Raw genomic sequence first — 20,307 nt, 5'->3', positions numbered from 1 at the left:
TTTAATTTTGGCGCAAATGGCTCTCCATACAAGTATCTCAATATGTTTTCATATTTAAAAAACCTAACACTTGCTTGTTTAAAAAAATTTTATTTAAAGATTGCAACAATATTGGTTTATTTGTGAAATTATTTTGCATTATTTACATCCAGAATTTTCATTTATAAAAATATTACATTGCATTATTTCCTGAAGTAGCTTGTAAACACTTAATAACTGTGAAAACAATTCAGAAGTTAATTATTTTTTTCAATTGTATCATCTTTGTAGCTGCAGTGTCAAACATTTTGCTTCAACATTTAAGCTTGTCTCTATACCAAAAAAAAATAGCTGCACATAAAATTTTGCATCCAACTCTGTTAGACTAATTGTGGTTTGGATTATTGCTTGAGCGAGTCGACTTCTATATAGTATGAGAGAAACCCTTAATCATGTTACCCAGTTTACCTACTGTAGACTAGTAGTAGGTTATGGAAAAATGCAATTGAAATAATTAGTAAAGAGGCAAAAAATGACACCCAGGTGGCTAGGAAACATCCCATAACAGATGGATACTTTTTGTACCTGAAATAAAAATCAGTCATAAAATGATACTGGTACAAAACAACATATAAAGGCAACAACTGGTGAATGGGAATATCAGCCAGCTCCCAGTTTGGTTGTGGATTCCCCCACTGCTTCATCCCCAACATGATTTCTTATCCACGTAAGGCCAACAACCGAAACTTCACCTGTGCAAAACGACAAATGGAAAAAATGGGCACCACCTGTTTCAAAGACATAATCGAGTGTCTGGATTTGAGCAGCGACCCTGCCCGAGTGTCTACAGTTCAGGAAGGCCCGGCATGGGGAACTGCCCGGCGAAGGCCTCCACCTCAGTCCGGATCTCAGCCACCCGCTGCTGCAGCTTCCCTCCCTGCGCCAACGCCTGGACGAACTCCTTCAGGGTGGCCCAGGGGTCCAGACTTCTCTGCACTTCCAAAGTCAGCTCAATACCTGGAGGGAGAAAGTATGGCGAACCTTATACTTAAATAATGCTTGTTGTGGTGAATGTCTCCTTTTTGCTACTGAAGCTTACCTCTGTGGATAAAACGTGCCACTCTTTTGAAGTCTTCCTCTACCAAACCTCTGGAGGTCAGAGCTGGAGAGCCAAACCTCAGACCGCTTGGGAGCAAAGCACTAGTAGCACCTATGGAGAAAAAAAAAAGAGAAAAATCACACACACATACATTTTATGTATGCAATGATCTTTTTGGTGTAGTTTTCAAACATAATTTTCTTCAGACCAATTTAAAGGTTGATTTTTTTAAAATTGCTCTTTTGTTTACATTAACAAAATGTAAATGGCTTGGCAGTCCATGGCTTTTCCTACTGCCCTCTTATGAACCAGATTTTACAGGACCAATCTTATATAATACCCTTTCAAAGGACATTGTTTTATTATAGCTTGTATTATAATAGTATCATTATAGGAATCAATAATTTAGCATATACTACTTCAACTGGACACCTTTAGATACTTGACTACAAAACTGCAAACCAGAAATAGGAGGGAGCGGGGGGGATACAAGCCTAAAAAAATAGAGACTCAGGTGTGGAATAATTGTTGTGAAGAGTTAAAACTATGTTCAATAAAAACAAAAAAGTATAAAAATCACTTTCTAAAAAAAAATACAATAATTTTTGATTATGATTGTTTTTTTTTCTTTTTTACAAGTTTATCTACAGTTGGAATTTATTGGGGATATGTTTTAGAAAATATATTTGAAAAATTTGGCTGCTTTAATTCTGATGATGGTGTATTTATACATAAAAGTGAAGCTATAACATGCTTCTGATTCCACCTACACATTTTAGTCTTTCCATTGACAAGCATTTAAATATTATCTATTTCTGTACTAGTTTTGGTTTTTTTTCTTTTTCTTTTTTTGTTTTGCTTATATTTTTTCTGCATTGTTTTTTCCCCTCTCTCTCTCTTTTTTTTTATAAATTACCAGAATAAATAAATACACATCAATTTAAAAAATGGTTTCCGCAATAGGTTTATTAATCTCTCCAAATTGCCTTTGCGTATCAATGTGTGTGTAGATGATGGCAGAGGTGGTTGCTCTCAGTTTCACCTCTGTTCATGTTATTTATAGAATAATATACTGAATACCTAGACAGGTGTTCTTGTTGCAAGAAATGGCGCAGGCTTGCAAGACCTTCTCAGCTCGTCCTCCATCAGTTTCTTTATCGCGCAAGTCCACCAGGATCAGATGATTGTCAGAACCGCCTGTACAGGAAGCAACAAACAGCAGAAAAAGATCCAGCACACACAATATACAAACTCAAATCACTCGCAATAATAGAAAATCTATTGTCTTAACAAAAAGTGCCAGACTCCAGTCCTTGTAGTGCTACTTTTCTGCTCCTATTAGATGCATTTGTTTTTTAACAGAACTGATTCGAATGAATGACTGTCTATCTGGTGTCTGTGGAGATGAATGGCATGATAATGGAGGAATTTCACCATTTCATTAATGTTGTTCAAGTTGGAGAAGGGAAGCATCTAATGGATGCAGGATGGTAGCTCTCGAGAATGAAAGTAAACAGAATTACTTGGAAGCGTTTCCCATTGCTGTAAGAAAATAATCATTTCTGCCTGGATGTTTCTAATTAGCCCAATATGTGTGCGATGCCTACCAGTGACGATCTTATAGCCGAGGTCCATGAGGGAACTGGACAGAGCTTTGCAGTTAGCAAGAACCTGCAGCTGGTAAGCCTTAAACTCTGGAGTCATGGCTTGTTTCAGAGCCACGGCAACACCTGCCAGGGGCGGACATTACCTCAGTGACAGAGCTGCTGCTGCCATTAAAGACAAATGATAACGATAAAAATTGTACCTGCAATTGCATTGTTGTGTGGCCCTCCCTGCAGCCCTGGAAACACAGCCTGGTTGATCAAAAACTCCAAGTTGTACAGCGTCTTCTTGCCGTTGGTGTCCACACTCCTTACTCCTGGAGAAAAGGGAGAAACAGAAAAAAAAACCTTTAAAACATGAGCAGACAGGTATTGTGGGAGCATTAAATCACTTACCATAAGTTTTATTCAAGTCTTTTGGGTCTTTCCTACCTTTCCGATAAAAGATAAGTACACCACGGCAACCTCGCAAACTTTTGTGAGTCGTTGTCGTGACGATGTCACAGTGGTCAAAGGGCGACGGCACGACTCCGGCAGCCACCAGTCCGCCAATGTGAGCCATGTCTCCCATCAGATAGGCGCCGTTCTCATTGGCAATCTGCTTCAAGTGGGCGTAGTCAAGGTTACGAGAATAGCAGGTCGTTCCTTAAAAAGTGGAACCAAACAAAGGTAAAGAAGTTAAGTAAAACAGAAGGTATACATACACACACTCTGTGTGTGTGTGTGTGTAAATTACCTGCAATGATGAGCTCGGGTTGGAACAGCCGTGCAGTTTCTTGGAGTTTATCGTAATCAATGTACCCGGTTTCTGGAATCACCTAGCAGCAATTTCAGCACTCGACAAGTTAAGACGCATAAATCATCTGTCTTGCATTTGCATTTTGAATGTTTGAGAAAGAACAGCAATACGGCATCAGAACAGATTGTTCTTCATTGCTATGTTGCTACATTTATGAACATATCTTAAAATAATTTATGGCCACAGGTTAAGTTAACCTATAAGGAAATCTGATCTTATTTTACTTCTGCAAGACCTGCAAATTTTGATGTTATTAAAGTAAAAAAAGAAAAGTGTAATAGTCTTTTCTCCTATTTTTCCAAAGCAAATTCAGCTACAGCAGAGAGCTGTGATGACTAGTAGCCAGATTTTGGCCTCCTGTCTGAACAAAACATATGCTAACACTGACAGTTTGTGTTTTAAAAAAATAACTGATATCTCCAGAGTTTCCTGTTGCTAGATTTTACCTTCAAAATTAGTAGTTGGTTGTCATATTTCTTTGTGTCTGAGCTAAATGAAAAAGTGCCTGACTGCATCTGATGCCTGGATATACATCAGTGTTTAAACTTTTCCCAACTGTCAGATAATTAGCATTAGCTTCACACGACTTTTCAGGTCAAAACGACATGTTGTGAGAATTATGGACTAACTTATGTTGTTTGAATAAAGTGACAGTTTTTCTAAAAAAAATAATAATAATGAAAAAAAACAAAACAATTTCATCATTGCGTAACTAAGCCTTCATGAGTAAAACATAATCTGATGCTTCAACTCACCGGAACTTGCTAACACATATTAAATATTTGCCATTTGCTACTTAGAAGCAAATCAAATTAAAGCAAATCAAATTAGGACCATTTTAAATCCCTGGACTTGGTGCCGGTTTGTTAGGTCTTCCATTAATTGCACTCAGGCATCATTTCTCCTGACTTCTTTGTCTTCAGTGCACATATGACTGTACTAGTGATACTGACATTGATTGTAGCATTTTGTATTTTCAATCACGCACCAATAAGATTATAACGTATCGTTTGTGTTGTCAAAGAACGATCACTCTCTTCTCCAGTAAGAATGCAATTTATTTACAACAAACTCAACAAAATGCATTGAGAATCAGCTGCCTTGGTTACATAATTAGTGTTTATTAATTAGTAATTGGTGTCAGACTTGGACTGAATCCATTTTCGAATGTTTCTGGTCAAAACTTTTAAGGAATCTGAGGAAGACATGCTTAGAGCTTGTACTCCGTCCAAGTACATACCCCACAATCAACTGGATTTTAAGAAACCTTTTCCTGGGTGTTTAATTGTCCAGCTGTTAAAAATAAAAAATAAAAAAAAAACAACAACGTGCGAACTCAAACCTTGTATGGCATAGTTTCAAAGAAGATGGACGTTGCTGAGATTTTCTTCCCTTCAGTCATAAAGCCATGTGACAGGTGACCCCCGTCGGGAAGGTCCAGGCCCATGATCCGACCATGTGGCTCCACAACGGCCGTGTAGACCGCAAAGTTGGCAGGGGACCCTTACGGAGTGAAACAGACACGTGTGAAGACAGTGTAGCAGATCTTAGAGGCAGGTTGATCAGGATTTCACACCTGAGTACGGCCGCACGTTCACTCCCCATTTCTCAGAGTCCAAACCGAAGACCTCCAGGGCCCTCCTCTGACAGAGAGTTTCCAGTTCATCGTTATACTCCAGCCCGTCGTAGTAGCAGCTACACAGACGCAGCACACCTGTATTTATTGCATGATAAAATCAAATCTGCCATAATGTGAGCCTCTAGCAGGAAATGCACCTCTGACCAGGAAACCCTTTAGAGTACTTGTTGGTCAAACAGGAGCCAAGAGCCTCCAGGACGGCTCTGCTGGTGAAGTTCTCAGACGCTATCAGCTCCAGACTGTTCGTCTGCTTGTGCTTCTCCTTTTTTATGATAGAAAACACCTAAATAAACAAACAAACAAAAACACTGTCCAATATTGATTTAATTTATAGAGAAACAGATCGTCCATTCAAAGTCCAGTGAAGACGAACCTCTGAGTCGTTGATCGCCAGAGGCTCCACCATCATGTCCTGGTGTGACTCCCATCCTTCTTTACTCACAGAGCAGCCATTTGGTCGAGGCATAGCTGCTGCTTTTCTGCTCACAAACGGTAGAAATATAAACAATAAGTTACATTTTTATCCCTATGATCAACAGAATAAATCATGAAGTCTGCAGTTGTTTGGCTCTCCAATGATTCTCCACTTTGCCTTGCACCTGCTTTTCTTGTTTTACAAGATTAACACGTCCAGCTGACAGGTAGCAATCTACAAATTAATCACCTCAAAAAGCACAACAGAGGAAAACAGAACAAAACAAAAAACAGAGGTCGTCAGTTACAACCGTCTGTTTTTTTCCAGCTCACTCAAGACATCTCATTACCAATGTGAGCAGCACAGGAGCAAAAATGAGCCAAAGAGCCAAAGAAATGAAATTAAATCGATCAGAGCCCTCACTCGGATAACTTGTATCAAAACTGGAACTTGCTTGGTTTTTATTATTATTTCTACTTGCTTGTGCAAACATCAGCTCTGAGAAGCCAACATGGACAGAAGTTATGAATCCTACCAACCAAATGATGGAGACGCCATTCGATTTCATTGTTTTAGGTTTAATCGACGCGAAAACAAACACCAGCATGTGTTGTTTCTCCTTCTGTTCTGTTTGAAGGTTTGTTATTAGCAACTTTTTCCAGGGATCCTTTCCAATTTTTTGTCTTTTTTTTTTTTTTTTTTTTTTTAAAAACTGGACTCATTTAGCAGCTGCTGAAAGTTGAAATGTGACCTCACTGCAATGACGGTATGTAAACATAGCTTCCTTATTAAAAAAGAAATTTTTAGCAAATTCTTTCATTTAAAAAAAATCTTCTTACCAGCTAATGAGACTCTTTCTCTGTTAAAGGTGGAGCTGGAGACAGAATCCCAGCAAAAAGACAACGCTCCTTTCTTTCCTGTCTGTCCTGTGAATTCAAAGGACTGAAATCTTTTCCTGGTGCCAGGCACTTACCTACCTGCCAGGAACTTGCCTACATACCTGTCCGTGGGAGTGGTTCGCACTCCCACGGACAGGGGGAGTGCCAACCACTCCCCCTGTGGAATCTCCTTGGATCTCCCAGGCGGTGCGAGTATCGAGCGTCGTCGATTCTCAGCTGTTTATTTCCTCATGTCCGTCTCACTAAATTCTGCTTTATCTGCCTGAAGCTGAACCTTTTTGCTCACTGTCAAGTTCACAAGAGGAATAATCAACATTTTCTGCAAAGCAAGGGAAAACGTCCTGTTCACAAATAATCTGAGGATGAGATTGGAAAGCATTAAGGAGTCAAATTCACATCCAATCAGAGAGCAGCAGCATATTCTGCAATGTTTTACAGCATCTTTTGTACTTCATGGACTTTTTCACATTTTGCCACAGCCACAAACTTTAATGAATTTTATTAATATTTTGTGTCACTGACAAAACAAATAATTGTGGAGAAGTGGAAGAAAATTATAGAGGCTTTTCAAAAGGTTTTACAAATAAAGGACTGGAAAGAGTCCTTTCCTTTGGTTTTGGTTTGTCTGCATTTAAATGAGCCTTTCTGCTAATTTGAATGGATGGACACATATGATCATATTTAAGTCGTTGAACTCTGGAAGAAAATTTAAAAACATAAATATGGTTTAATTAAACATTCCTGTTAAGCAACATGTAAAGAAAAAGTGTTTCTTATGGATTAATTAAGGATGAGAAAGAGAAAAAACTGACCAGCTTTTTTGTTTTTTTACCAAATAACAAACCAGATCTGTTCATATGTAAATATTTCATAGAGAGTTACTAAATTCATGATCTGGAATTAAAATTATAATTCTTTTTGTCATCGTTGTACAAGAAAGCACAATAAAATAAATAGAGAAAAATAGCAGCTCTCAAAAGCAGTGCGAAAACAGAAGAAAAAGTAAAAACAAATAGAAACAGCAGAGAATGTAGAAATATCGCTCCTGATATCTGATGATATTGTACTAATAAAATGATGATTGTTCAGGATTTAGATGCATTTTTTGTGTTCTGGGCAGAAACGTTTTTTTAGTCTGTTTGTTCTAGTCTTTATAGCCACTTATCTCAGGTGAACTTACGACCTTGTGAGCACAATGAGCGCTTCTGAAAATGGTCAAAACGGATCATTATTGTAAAGTTGTGAAGCAGCGTGGTGTTATAGTTTGAAATGTTTGATTTGGCAAATACAGAACAGATTTTTTGGCAAGAATGTTTTGTTCCTTTCTCACCCTTAATTAACTCATGATAAACACTTGTTGATTCATAAAGTGTTTACAAACAGCAGCATTTTTAATTAAATATTGGCATATATTATTAGACGTGCTTTTTGAGCAACCACAGTAATAATTTATATGACTGTATGAGAATTAAATGGACAATTATGACCAACAGGACAGGTACTTAAATTATACACTCATTTCACCACTTTTGAACGTAATTTTTTTAAATATATTGTTTGATTCAATACATCTAATCCATTCTCTTTATAGAAATTAGCTTTATTTTAAAGTCAGAGCAAATTGCATTTAAAATAAAAAAAACAGACACACACAGTCACTCTTCATTTATCCATTTGTAATTTAACTTAATGTAATGCAGCACTATTGACCTATTTATTAAGTTACACAATAGAATCATACACATCTAAATTAGTAATATATGGATCCAAATCAGCGATTCAAGCTGGAACAGTTTGTCGATGGAAAGTCATGGCGACATTAACGTTCATTCGTTCCAGCACAGCCTCTTGTCATCTCCGAAAAACAATCACATTTAAGACACCGAAGCTTCGTAACAACGGCAAATAAAAAGTAAAACGTTTCTCCCCCGTTGAGAAAAGGAAAAGGTTGGATTCGGGGGAACATGTTGAAGTCGTCTTGACTGGAGCGAAAAGGAGGGGGAAGCTTTCCGCTCTACAGTTCAGGAAGGCCCGGCATGGGGAACTGCCCGGCGAAGGCCTCCACCTCCGCCCTGACCTCTGACACCCGCTGCTGGAACTTCTCTCCCTGCGCCAACGCCTGGACGAACTCCTTCAGGGTGGCCCTGGGCTCCAGACTTCTCTGCACTTCCAAGGTCAGCTCAATGCCTGCAGGGAGAAACCACCGCAAATGTTTTACTTTTTAAAGTATTTGTTACGGCAGACATCTCTATCTCTTGGTGATTAAAATAATAATAATAATTAAAAAAAACATTCTTAGTTCACATTACCCCTGTGAATGAAGTGGGCCACCTTCTTGAGGTCTTCCTCCACCATTCCTCTGGAGGTCAGAGCCGGAGAGCCAAACCTCAGACCGCTTGGACGCAGAGCGCTCTTATCGCCTACGAAGAACATGAAGGCCAGATAATTACCCAACAGAATATTAATTTAACCAGTTTAAAGGGGCAGCATTATGTGTTTTCATTTCAGGCAAATAGTGTCATTTCATAGCACAATCAAGTAACTATGTTAACTTCAGAAGTTATAAAAATGCTGTATCTATTAAATATGACTTAAAATAAATTTGACTTTGTAATTTAACGCATTGAAATTGGGTTTCTGTCTCTTTAAGAAGCTCCTACTCTTTCTGAAGCTCCACCTTCAGGAAGTCATCACAACATGGCTCCTCCATGAACCCTTTAACAACGTTTTTTGCCAGCGTTTCGTTGAGAAGCAGTTCCTATAATGAGCCCAGCTGATGCGCAGCTCAACCAGGTCCTTGCTAATTGCTTCTGGCTAGTCTGAAGGAGCTGAGCGGAGGAGTCACTGAAACTTGGAAACTTAGAAAATGCAGCTCTGAGGAGGAGCTGCGCCTTGAGGGCAGAGCTATGTCCACCAGGGTGTTTTGCACAGCTAAACAGTTGCCATGGGAGACCAGATCATAACATGATGTAAAGCTCAAAAAAGATTCCCCTCTAACTAGTTTAAACTGCACTTACCTGGACAGGTGTTCTTGTTGCAGGCGATGGCGCAGGCCTCCAAGACCTTCTCAGCTCGTCCTCCGTCCGTTCCTTTGTTGCGAAGGTCCAGCAGGATCAGATGGTTGTCAGAACCACCTGCACAGGAAGCAGCAAAGACACATTAATCCTCCACAGTAGTCTGTGTTGCAGTAAAATCGGGGGTGCGACGCCTACCAGTGACGATCTTGTAGCCAAGGTCCATGAGGGAACTGGACAGAGCTTTGCAGTTAGCAAGAACCTGCAGCTGGTAAGCCTTAAACTCTGGAGTCATGGCTTGTTTCAGAGCCACGGCAACACCTGCCAGGGGCGGACATTACCTCAGTGACAGCGATTCACATAAATCAATGCAGTTCCTCGCATAAGTAGACATCTGGTGTGCCTTGGACATTTAGTTTTTAGTCACATGCAAACACAAACTTCACAGTTCTGCCCTGCTTTGTCCCACTAACGCGCTCCACAGTGGGAGGAAACTAGAGTGTTCAATGTTCTTTACTAGAGAAGTTTAGATCTCGGCACTAATGTCGGTATCAGACCATATTTTTCATTTTTTAAGATATTGGTGTCAGTCTGACAAATTATTATTAGTTTTTTCCACTACACATGTAAGCCCTATTTTGTCTTTCTGGCTGTCTTTCTGTGAAAAACTGTGAGAAAAAGTTCAGTGGGTTTGAATACCCGCAATAAGCAATCAATCAGTAAATTGCATGATAAATTAAAATGAGCTTGATCATTTTCATCATGAACATTTGTACTTTATGAAGGGCAGTTTTGTTTACGGAGACTTTATAATCCATTTTATTTATTTGTAGATTCGGTTGTTTCTGTTTTTACTGATGGTTGTTGTGTTTTATTTTGGATCTTTAAAATATCTTCCGGTTCTGGTGTACAAAGTTAACGTTTATTGGCGAACTCCCATTATTATGTCATTATTAATACATAAGTTGAAAATGGTTCTAAAATAACATTATCACCACGTGTCAGAATAATGTCTGAGACAATTTATCAACCAGTAAAATCCGTTACAGTGACAGGCCCAACTGCAGATGTCAAAATGAAGGCTTCATAATAACAGTAATAATAATAATAACTGCACCTGCTATAGCGTGGTTGTGTGGCCCTCCCTGCAGCCCGGGAAACACAGCCTGGTTGATCAAAGACTCTAAGTTGTACAGCATCTCTTTACCTTTGGCGTCCACACTCCGTACTCCTGGTGGACGGACGGACGGAGGAGTTGATCAGAGAAACTTTGGGAACCGGACAGAGGAAAATCCGCGTACGCGGGCTTTGTGAAAGCGTCTACCTTTCCGATAAAAGATAAGGCCGGCCCGGCAGCCGCGGAGAGTTTTGTGAGTCGTTGTCGTGACGATGTCACAGTGATCGAAGGGCGACGGCACAAGCCCGGCCGCCACCAGCCCACTGATGTGAGCCATGTCCCCCATCAGATAGGCGCCGTTCTCGTTGGCGATCTGCTTCAAGCGGGCGTAGTCAAGGTTACGGGAATAGCAGCTTGTTCCTGAAATAAGCAGAAATGTAACTTTTTTTTGTTATATGCTACATTTACAGAAGATAATCTACATATCTGACTTTCTCTCTAAGACCGCATCTAAACGTCCTCCATTATTATAATTATTAATATTAATTGTTATTACTACATCAAAGAACCTGCGATGATGAGCTTTGGGTGGAACAGCCGGGCGTTTTCCTGCAGTCTGTCATAATCAATGTAGCCGGTTTCTGGGTTCACCTGAAAACGACCACAGAAAAAAAACACATAAACTAAGAAACACACATTCCTTAAATAACATTAGCTAATGCAACCTACAATTAGTTTAATCTGATTCAGATTTATTGAGCTATATCCAGCAAGTCCAAGTAGGCAATTTATATTTATATAAGTAATTCAAAAGAAAATAAAAAAATAAATTAAATGCATCGCAACAAAGCAATTAAAACAGATTATGTCACTAAACAACACAAGTTTAAAACGTTCCATATTTATTACAGATAATTCCCTATTAATCCCTAGGATTGATCTCATCCTATCCGACCAAACAAACACACCGTCGCTCATTACTTTGGGAAACTGGATTTCTAACTGAACACGTGCAGAGAAAAGGCACCTTGTAGGGCATGGATTCAAAGAAGATGGACGTCGCTGAGATTTTCTTCTTCTCGGTCATGAAGCCGTGAGTGAGGTGACCGCCGTCGGGAAGGTCCAGGCCCATGATCCGGCCGTGCGGTTCCACCACGGCGGTGTAGACCGCAAAGTTGGCCGGGGAACCTTGTGGAGAAACGGAAAAAGCAAAGCGAAGATAAGAGCAAAAAGATAAAGAGACAGAAGCCAAAATAGAATTAATAATTAAATGTGAAATATTACATAGATTCACTACACAGAGCACAACATATCTCCAGATTAGGTGACATCACAAACCTTGTAGACATACTTTACAGTAGACTTACATCTCTGTGTTAGAGAATACTTTATTAATCTTAATTAATGTTAACATTTTCTGAGAAACTGAATTTTAGGTTTCCTGTATGTCAGGAGGATCAAAAGCAACAGAAATAAATAAACACATAAAATATTTCATTCTATATACAATCAATCTATGTAAGAGTTTCACTTCCTGAACTGAATTATTCAAGTAAATAAACTTTTTGATGATACTCTATGTTCCTGAGACGTACGTTAGCTAGTTTATGCTCCGAGCTACAATCGCAGTGAAAATGCTGTTTATATTTACATTTACAAACACATTTTTAGTAATATTTGAAAAGGAATGAAGAAAACCAATCATAGTTTTAAAAAATACAGTAAAAAGTATCCTCACCAAGTGGATGTTTCATGCTGTCTATTGCTTTCACAAATCAATCATGATCGACAAAATTAGCCTTTTTTGACAAAAAATGACACAATATTTTTGCCATCACTTATTTCACGATGAATATTTTTATTTATTAGGCAGTACTTTATAAAAATTTGTTTTCACTTTTACATTAAAGGCTTTCTTTGTTGTTGTTGTTTTAAATGAAAAATGCCAAATTTTGTTGCTCTTGATTTATATGGAGCTAAATTTGGGCAAAAAAGTTTGTTTAAAAAAATAAATAAAGAAACTGAAACTGAAAAAACTGAATTTGAAACTGAACAAAAAGTTATCAGATTTAAGGGTTTTTCTTTCTGTTTCTATTTTATTATTACTATTGAATAAACTGTATGGGCTCAATTTAGCTCCGTAGGTTGATTTGAAAAAGCAGTGAAGCGCATAAATCCTCCAAGTGGCTGAATACTTTTTATAAGCTCTGCACATACTGTTTACATGTGTTAAGGTGCAGATTTATCACCTGAGTACGGCTGTGCATTAACTCCCCACTTCTCAGAGTTCAGACCAAAGGCCTCCAGCGCCCTCTTCTGGCAAAGCCTTTCCAGCTCATCGACATGTTCAGTTCCACCATAGTACCTGAAGTGACGAGTCATGCTCATAAGTACCATAAATGACATCATTTAGTGAACAGAAGCGGATCAGGGTACCTCTGGCCGGGGTAGCCCTCAGAGTACTTGTTGTTCATGCAGGAACCGAGAGCTTCCAGAACCGCTCTGCTGGCGAAGTTCTCCGAAGCGATCAGCTCCAGTCCGTACGTCTGCCTGTGCTTCTCCTTCTTTATGATGGAGAACACCTGAAACGCCAGAAACACAAAACTGTTACCACTGCCCAAGCCTTTTTGAGGCCCTAAGAAATTAATCATTATCTATTAAAACAAAACAGAAATTGTGTTTCCATGTGTAATAGCATTATTTAGTTTGCAACATTCAATGTTATTAAAAATATATCTATGTTTTTCTATCATGCTAGTTTGGTGCTCTTGAGGCCCGCTGTTGGCATGGAGGGCCCTAAGCAGTTGCTTAGCTCGCATACGCCTTGGGCCGGCCCTGCCTAATTAAGGAGTATTTGCACGAGCTCAAACCTCTGAGTCGCTGACGGACAGAGGCTCCAGCATCATCTTGTTGTGGGAGTCCCATGTTTCTTTGCCCACGCTGTGACCGTTTGTTAGAGACATGGTTGGGTTTTTTTTTTTCCTTTGTCGGAGTTGCAACGTGGAAATCTAAATAGAAGAGATAAGAATCGCAGACACAGACAAAAAACACAACATAAAATAATCCATAAAAGTAGATACTAACGCAGATAATGAAAGTGAGGGTTACGAGGAGTCAGTTTTCCTGTCTTGCAAAATCTCGTTTCATCTTCGTCAAATTACGACCATAAACTTCCATGTATCGTAATGGGATTCTTAGTGACAAACAGTGTTGTATCCATACTTCAAGCTCAGTCAGATTGGACGGTGAGGCATCTGTGAGCAGCAATATTTGGGTTTTGTAGCAGATTTTCACTTGGATTTAGGTCTGGACTTTGACTAGGCCATTCCATTTAACCATTCAATTGTATCTCTGGATGTGTATGTAGGGTCGAACCTCCAGCCTAGTCTCAAGTCTTTTACACTTTGTACAGTTTTTGCCCCACAGCATGATACTGCCATCACCATATTTCACTTTAAAAATGTGGGATATTGTTTCCTGGTGCTATCTCTGCTGTGAACATTTCCTCTGCTTTATTACTGAGCTTCTTCTTATTACTTGCATGACTAATTACCTTCTCAGAACAGCTTGTTTTCATATTGATATCAAATTACAAACTTCAGTTACCAAGATCACATTTTTCCAGATTCCTAGTAACAGACTTATAACTATCTTGTAACTATGGGCTTCTTTTTGTTGCTCTATCACATACAGTCCGGATAAAGCCCTGGCTTTGGGGCCATTACTGCAACACAAAGCTGCAGAGTGAAAGAGAGAGAGTGTGTGTGTTGCAAAAATCCAGACACAACACTGTTGCAACCCCCCGGGGCTCACCAGTTGACCTTTGAACTGTTAGACATAGCAGAATTTGTCAAAACATTATCAGTGAAGCAACCGTGGAATCTTCTTAAATGTCTTCTTAAACGGGATAATATGCTCACGCATATTATCGCGTCTAAAACGTAAGTCTTTGCACATGACAGCTGCCGTGTGTTACAGCTGCTGAACAGCGAGCACCAGGCTTTAATTATAACAACCCGATCTGACTGAGAAAATCCAAACACGCTGAATAAAATATATACTCTGCGTGATTAAAAGCAAAAATACTCGTCTAAACTTGTTTTGTTGTTGTTGTTGTTATTTTTGACAGGGTGGATCTAGCAGCTGCCTGCTAACAGCCATATGTCACTGCAGCAGCAGCAACGAAACATCAGCAGAAACGTTATAATCTGTCTACTCAGATACACATGAGCTGTAGTAAAACATGTGTTTTTATTGTTACTTTAAAAATATGAAGGACTCACCAGACGATGATGATGATGATGATGGTAGTGGTGAAGAAGAAGAAGGTGATGGAGGCGCCCGCTGCTTTCTGTAGCAGACCTGAACTGGGATCAGTTTTTACGGATCTGGCACAAAAGAAAGCCTCCACTCGGAGAGCAAAGTCCGCGAAACTTTCAGCCAATCGGATCGCGTTCTTCCTCTTTTTTTTTCCGCTTACGTAACAACGCACTATCCGTTACTGCCACCGTCAGCTCACACTGGCTGTCATCTGTTTTATCGAAAAGCGTTTCGTTTCGGAATTGTAAAGATACTGTCAGGTGTTGTTCTAACAATACAAGGACTGTTATGTAATTAACCACAGTTTCATGAACTACGGGAGTTTTATAGAGCTCAATGAAGAGGAAAACATACCTGTTATTTTTGCTCTTTGTGAATTTACGTAGGTGACGTCACAAGAGGCAGAGTGACTTTTGGCATATTCTGGCATCGATTCTGAAACTTCCGATTTTCAGTTTCTAATATTGACAGATCTTTTTGTCATTCTGTGTTCTTAAATACAGTTTGGATATAGTTCGGAAGCCCTACAGAAAACAACTAAAAGAAAATTTCACAGGTAAAATCAAAGTGCTTCGCAAAATATGCAGGAAAAGCGCATCAAAACATAAATGAAAATACGTAATCATATTTGAAGAAATTTGGTGATGGAAAGTGTACTCAAAATAATTCCTGTTCCATTGCATAATGTGAAATGCACATGGAAGTTTGTTTATGGGAGAAAAATGTTTTATGTAAATAAGGAAACATTGCATAATGTTCAGAGAGAGAGCATATGGGAAATTTAGTGGAAGGGAAAGCTGTAGGATGTACAATGGAGAACACTGTGTAAGGAGAGCCCTTTGTAAGAGTTTTGAGAGAGATTCTCAATGTGTGAACTGAACTGGAGTCAGAGCTTCAAGAGCCAGCACACAGATTTATGAAGGATATGTGCTAAACCTGTCGCATCGTTAATCTTAAACTACCTATGAAACTGAGACGATCGTCCTTGGCAGAACAAAAGCTGATTTTCATTCACCAGGATTTTTCAAAAATCTCTTAAACATCTATGGGAACATTTGAGTATATTTTAGGATAAAGTCATTACATTTGACCCCAAAATATACCCAAAATGTTCCCATAGATAAGAAAAGTGACACTTTTATCAATTTAATAGTTTTAAACTCAGCATATAGATTTTTATGTGCAGTTCTTTGTATTTTATATTGTTCCAAAGTAAACTCTTACGATATTGACTCATCCTATTTTCCTATCAGGAGATGCGACACGGACTCTTGCACCTCAGGCTGGGAAAGTCGGTTTTTAAACCAGATCAGGTCTGATTCCAGTCTGAAGCTGAGAACAACACACTGTTCTCTCATAAACAAGCAATTCATGAATAGACACGTTTTTACTGGTTTCATATAATTAATCTTAAATTTGTTTTAATGAGTCAGTTATATACAATGTAAGATCAAAAAAAAAAAGACATAGTGGCAAAAGCTCACTTAGCAAAGTTGGAATTGTACAATGATAAGTATAGCGTGATTAACATTGAGGGATTCATTCCAAGTGTACGTGAAGATCAGTGTATTCTCATTTGTAGCTTTTATCCCCAGGAGGGACTCCGAGCCGCTAACTCCACGCCAAATACCCCCACCCCCTTCTCCCCCTCTCCACGTCTCCACGACTCCTCAATCATTTTTCCAACTGTTCGTAGTGACAGTGTCGTCAAATACTCTTCAATGATCTTCCGTTAAAAATAGTCAAACGTATATTGCGCCAGTCCATGAATGAGTGAAAAAGCCTCTGATAAAGACTCGGCATCATTTCAAAGAGAGTGAGTTCACCCCTCTGGCTGCTGCCGCCGCCGCCGCTGCTGCTTCTTTTGCTGTAGGAGAAAAGAGTAAAGATAGATAATCAGATCTAGATGTTAGGACATGTACACAGTGGCGGCGTAGAAAGCTGTAAGTGTCGTGACGGACACGATTCAATCCGGAAAGCGGTGTGCGCCGCCAAACTGTAGCCAGCTATCTTTTGGCTTTCAAACGACAGCAGAAGATGATTAATCTATTGCTATTTTAGATTAAGTTGGCAAATAGAAATGTTTTAAACTATAACAAATCCCTTTGCATTCAGTTTTTGTGAATTTTATTTATTTGTTCTGTTATGAAAGCAAGCATTCTTATTTTCATGTAAAATTGTAATAAAACTTTTTCACTTATGAACAGAACACTGCAAACACTTTGTTTTCCCATAATTGTATAGTCCCACATGCTTACACGTGATTGGCCAAAAGGCTGTAATGCTACCAATCAGAACAAAGCTCTGCCAAAAGGAGGGCGGAGCCACTGAGAGTGAGAGCTGAGCAGCCAAAGGAAAAGAAAGTGGGGAGCCGGTTCTTCGGATTCACTACAAAGTATCGGCTCTTAGAGACAATTCTTTTTGAGATCTGGAGAAAACGTTGATAAGGCAACATGCTCGTCAGAAGTCTAGAAGCTACCGTGTTGCATCCAAAGCTTCAACACAAGCAGGTGTGGCAAAAAAATGTTGCAAAGGTAAAAATCAGTTCTGAAACAAATGTATCAATAGTAACTGTAATAAAATGGAGTCCACATCCTCTGTTGGATCTTGGGAAAGTATTCTTACCAGGATTGTGCCGGTCGATCTGCCCTGATCTCCTAAATTGTGGATTATCGTGATTGGCCGACATTTACATGTGAAACCGATTTATCTACCGCCGTAAAGTTCTGAAAATCAGCCACTCAGTCCCAGAGGTTTAGCTAATTCACTCATTGGACACCAAAAAACGTTTCAGTAACATTTGAGAGCACTACCTCATGTGCAGATAAGACAAGCTGGTATTATTTCACAAGTATTGCTTAATGCTTTTCAGTATAATTAAATTAAAACGGTGTTTTGTGACCTTACAATACTCGACTGTAAGTTATACAAAAAAAAAATATAGGGTTACCTTTTTTCTCCTCTTCTTTCTTTTTTGCTGCCTCCTCTCTTTGTTTCCTGATGATGGCGAGGCGGGCGAGGTCTGCTTTGGCCTGGTCCGTCTTCCCGGCCAGGTGCATCTTCATGTACCGCTCCTTTGCTTTCTGCTTCTCAATCTCTTCTCTGTGTATGAGAGAAAGTCAAACACTCGAAATTTATGAATGGGATTATATAACTTTAACATTTAAATGTTTCTTTTTCATGTAACTTTTTTTGCATTGAACAACACCAAATCACAAACTGCGGAAGGAGGAACACGCGGCATTTTTGTGGAGATACTTGTCAAAATATCCTAACAATGTTAGTCCACGACTGGAAATATGCCTTTGTGGATGTTATGTAAAAATCCGTTTTGATGACAGGGAAAGAGCCAGAAATCACAAACCTCTCTCTCCTTGACAACTGCCGCGGTTCATCCAGTTCAATCTGTGTCACCTTCTTAGACTTCTGAGCCACTCTGTTGGGATTCTCGATTTCTATCAATCCCTCCACTCCAGCTCTCTTTCTCTACAGAAATAAGCAAATCAAGGGGAAAATGACAAGAATTAATTCAAAAGAATAGAATTAAGATGTAAATATTTGAAACAAAAGAATTAAAATCTAAAGAAAATTAAAATGATAAAGTAGTCCGGAAGTGAGGATTAAATGACTTCATGACCTCACCTCAGTTCCCAGAATATCTCAAGTTTTTAGCCTTGCTGACCCTCAACATGTCATATATATAAGCAAAAACCTGAGTTCTGTTTTTATTTTTTTTCTGCATTAAGCTTCATAAAATTCTCCCCCAGCTACTCACCGATATTCTAAAGACACTGCTATGGCCTGTCGACACAAATGTAGAGGTTTATGTCGCCACCATATGGTAAGAAATATCTTAGATATTTAACATCTACATTTTGAAGTAAAGCTACTCTTAGGTGGTGCCCTGAGGAACTCCATAAGTTCTCTTTGATCATGCGGTTTTATAAATGCCTTGAACCAAACCTGAATACTGCATACAGTACAATTAGCTGTGTGTTAAACTGTGTGTGGATATTTTAACAGAGCAATGGTGGAAAGGGGGGAAGTGTAATACCAGGGAATCGTCGTCGTCGCTGTCCTCTGAGTCAGATCCCGGTAGCTTCTCTTCTGCTGTGTCTTTAGGAGATGCTCCTTCTTCCCCTTCCTCCTCTTGTTCATGCTGTGACATGAAAACAACATAAAGCAGAGGTAGGATACACTCATTAGTATGTTACAAAAAGAACCAGGTTAAGAACACAGACACCACTCAAAATGCCCCACACTGGTGATCATGATCATCAAGTATCAAGTATTTTTTAAGCAGTTATGTCACCCTCAGCTGTTTTTGCTGTTGATTATTTATTAGGGTAAAATAAATACCACTAATCAGTTTTTTCTATTGATGTTAGCAATAAAAATGTACATGTGAATATCCTTATTTGAAATAATTACTGAATTAAACTTGCTTGTTTAAAAACGTATCTAGACGCAACTAATGATAGTCTACTTCAAGGGAGGAAAAATATTTTTACGTTGTGCAATTAGAAATACAGAGTTCACTGTGTGAGCAAGTAATAATCTGGTGTACCCTCTTAAACCTACCTTTTTCCTCTCCTTTTCTGCTTTCATCTGAGCATCTATCTCCTCGGGACTTGTGTACGTGCGCATGCGACCTTTGTGGCCACCTTTTTTGCCTGGCACAAAACGAAACATTACATCACTCGTCTCACACACAGCTGATTACATTGTATACATCTGAAGAGCCGAACAGTGAACAGACGACTAATATAAGACAAAGATAACCTTAAAACATATTTTAATAGCTTTAATAGCTATGTCTCCATTTGAAGCTAAATTAAAATAACAGTTAAACGGGACACCGGTGGGTGTATTAAAACAGCGCGTCGCTGGTATCGTTTTCCCTTCTCGGCGAGCACAAAAGGTGAACAAAAACAGGTTTTAAAACCAATGTAACATGAGTAGGCACTGTTCTTACCTCCTTTTGGCATTTTGTAAAACTACGTCGTTGTTACAACTTATCTAAGAGGAAAATACTAACAAAAAACATAAATGTTAAGGCAACAGCATAAACTGACAGCTGGCTAAACTCGGAGGCGAAAAGCTGAAGCAACTTTTTGGGGCTGAACCATCTGCCTGACGAAAAATATTTTGTTCAAGAAGATCCAGAAGGCAATTTTTGTTGCTATAAGACAAACATAAAGGCGGCACATAATTTTAATATAAATAAAACTAAATATTTTTTGTGTGTAAAAAGAAATATGATGACTTGTGAATTTTACTGTACGGCGATTTACAGGAGCGCTAAAGTGATGCAATAGGCCAGGTAAGAAATCAAACCTTAAGTTTATGTTTTCGAACAAAAGTATTCACAGACAAAACACAGGTTTAAATAAACTCTAAAATGTTATTGATAAAAAATTCT

General features: G+C 38.9%; 3 protein-coding genes across 3 annotated transcripts; all 3 read right to left on the bottom strand.

The window, feature by feature from the left end:
- Nucleotides 1–653: 653 nt before the first annotated feature.
- LOC106961604 (serine hydroxymethyltransferase, cytosolic-like) lies at nt 654–6,555 on the bottom strand. The gene is made up of 12 exons (XM_015055431.1): nt 6,375–6,555; nt 5,494–5,599; nt 5,258–5,403; nt 5,058–5,176; nt 4,824–4,984; nt 3,419–3,500; nt 3,115–3,327; nt 2,886–2,999; nt 2,686–2,808; nt 2,159–2,275; nt 1,079–1,189; nt 654–996 (listed from the first exon to the last, which is right to left on the bottom strand). Exons 2-12 carry the CDS (start codon nt 5,584–5,586, stop codon nt 824–826), a joined length of 1,452 nt encoding a protein of 483 aa, XP_014910917.1. The 5' UTR covers nt 5,587–5,599; nt 6,375–6,555; the 3' UTR covers nt 654–823.
- A 1,530-nt stretch (nt 6,556–8,085) lies between these two features.
- On the bottom strand, nt 8,086–15,076 carry shmt1 (serine hydroxymethyltransferase 1 (soluble)). Its single transcript, XM_015055432.1, has 12 exons — nt 14,849–15,076; nt 13,436–13,573; nt 13,002–13,147; nt 12,815–12,930; nt 11,593–11,753; nt 11,135–11,216; nt 10,773–10,985; nt 10,566–10,679; nt 9,647–9,769; nt 9,452–9,568; nt 8,744–8,854; nt 8,086–8,621 (listed from the first exon to the last, which is right to left on the bottom strand). Exons 2-12 carry the CDS (start codon nt 13,526–13,528, stop codon nt 8,449–8,451), a joined length of 1,449 nt encoding a protein of 482 aa, XP_014910918.1. The 5' UTR covers nt 13,529–13,573; nt 14,849–15,076; the 3' UTR covers nt 8,086–8,448.
- Nucleotides 15,077–16,269: 1,193 nt separating this feature from the next.
- On the bottom strand, nt 16,270–20,011 carry pdap1b (pdgfa associated protein 1b). The gene is made up of 6 exons (XM_015055434.1): nt 19,861–20,011; nt 19,467–19,558; nt 18,940–19,044; nt 18,250–18,371; nt 17,836–17,987; nt 16,270–16,752 (listed from the first exon to the last, which is right to left on the bottom strand). Exons 1-6 carry the CDS (start codon nt 19,871–19,873, stop codon nt 16,688–16,690), a joined length of 549 nt encoding a protein of 182 aa, XP_014910920.1. The 5' UTR covers nt 19,874–20,011; the 3' UTR covers nt 16,270–16,687.
- Between the last annotated feature and the right edge of the window lie 296 nt (nt 20,012–20,307).

The sequence above is a fragment of the Poecilia latipinna genome, unplaced genomic scaffold (assembly GCF_001443285.1).
Source record: "Poecilia latipinna isolate Pla-1442-1.1 unplaced genomic scaffold, P_latipinna-1.0 Scaffold1315, whole genome shotgun sequence".
In the NCBI taxonomy this organism is placed as follows: Eukaryota; Metazoa; Chordata; class Actinopteri; order Cyprinodontiformes; family Poeciliidae; genus Poecilia; species Poecilia latipinna.
The sequence above is the reverse complement of the archived record's forward strand: the minus strand, read 5'-3'. Positions and strand labels throughout refer to the sequence as shown.

Coding starts and splice junctions, on each gene's coding strand:
- LOC106961604 (XM_015055431.1), bottom strand. CDS start 5,586: ATGCCTCGACCAAATGGCTGCTCTGTGAGTAAAGAAGGATGGGAGTCA. Junction 5,177..5,257: donor AAAGGGTTTCCTGGTCAGAG/GTGCATTTCCTG, acceptor GCGTCTGTGTAG/CTGCTACTACGACGGGCTGG. Junction 3,000..3,114: donor ACTTATCTTTTATCGGAAAG/GTAGGAAAGACC, acceptor CCTTTTCTCCAG/GAGTAAGGAGTGTGGACACC.
- shmt1 (XM_015055432.1), bottom strand. CDS start 13,528: ATGTCTCTAACAAACGGTCACAGCGTGGGCAAAGAAACATGGGACTCC. Junction 12,931..13,001: donor GAGGGCTACCCCGGCCAGAG/GTACCCTGATCC, acceptor TCGTCACTTCAG/GTACTATGGTGGAACTGAAC. Junction 10,986..11,134: donor CCCAAAGCTCATCATCGCAG/GTTCTTTGATGT, acceptor TGCTTATTTCAG/GAACAAGCTGCTATTCCCGT.
- pdap1b (XM_015055434.1), bottom strand. Junction 17,988..18,249: donor CAGTTGTCAAGGAGAGAGAG/GTTTGTGATTTC, acceptor TCTCATACACAG/AGAAGAGATTGAGAAGCAGA. Junction 16,753..17,835: donor GAAAGAAGAGGAGAAAAAAG/GTAACCCTATAT, acceptor TTTCTCCTACAG/CAAAAGAAGCAGCAGCGGCG.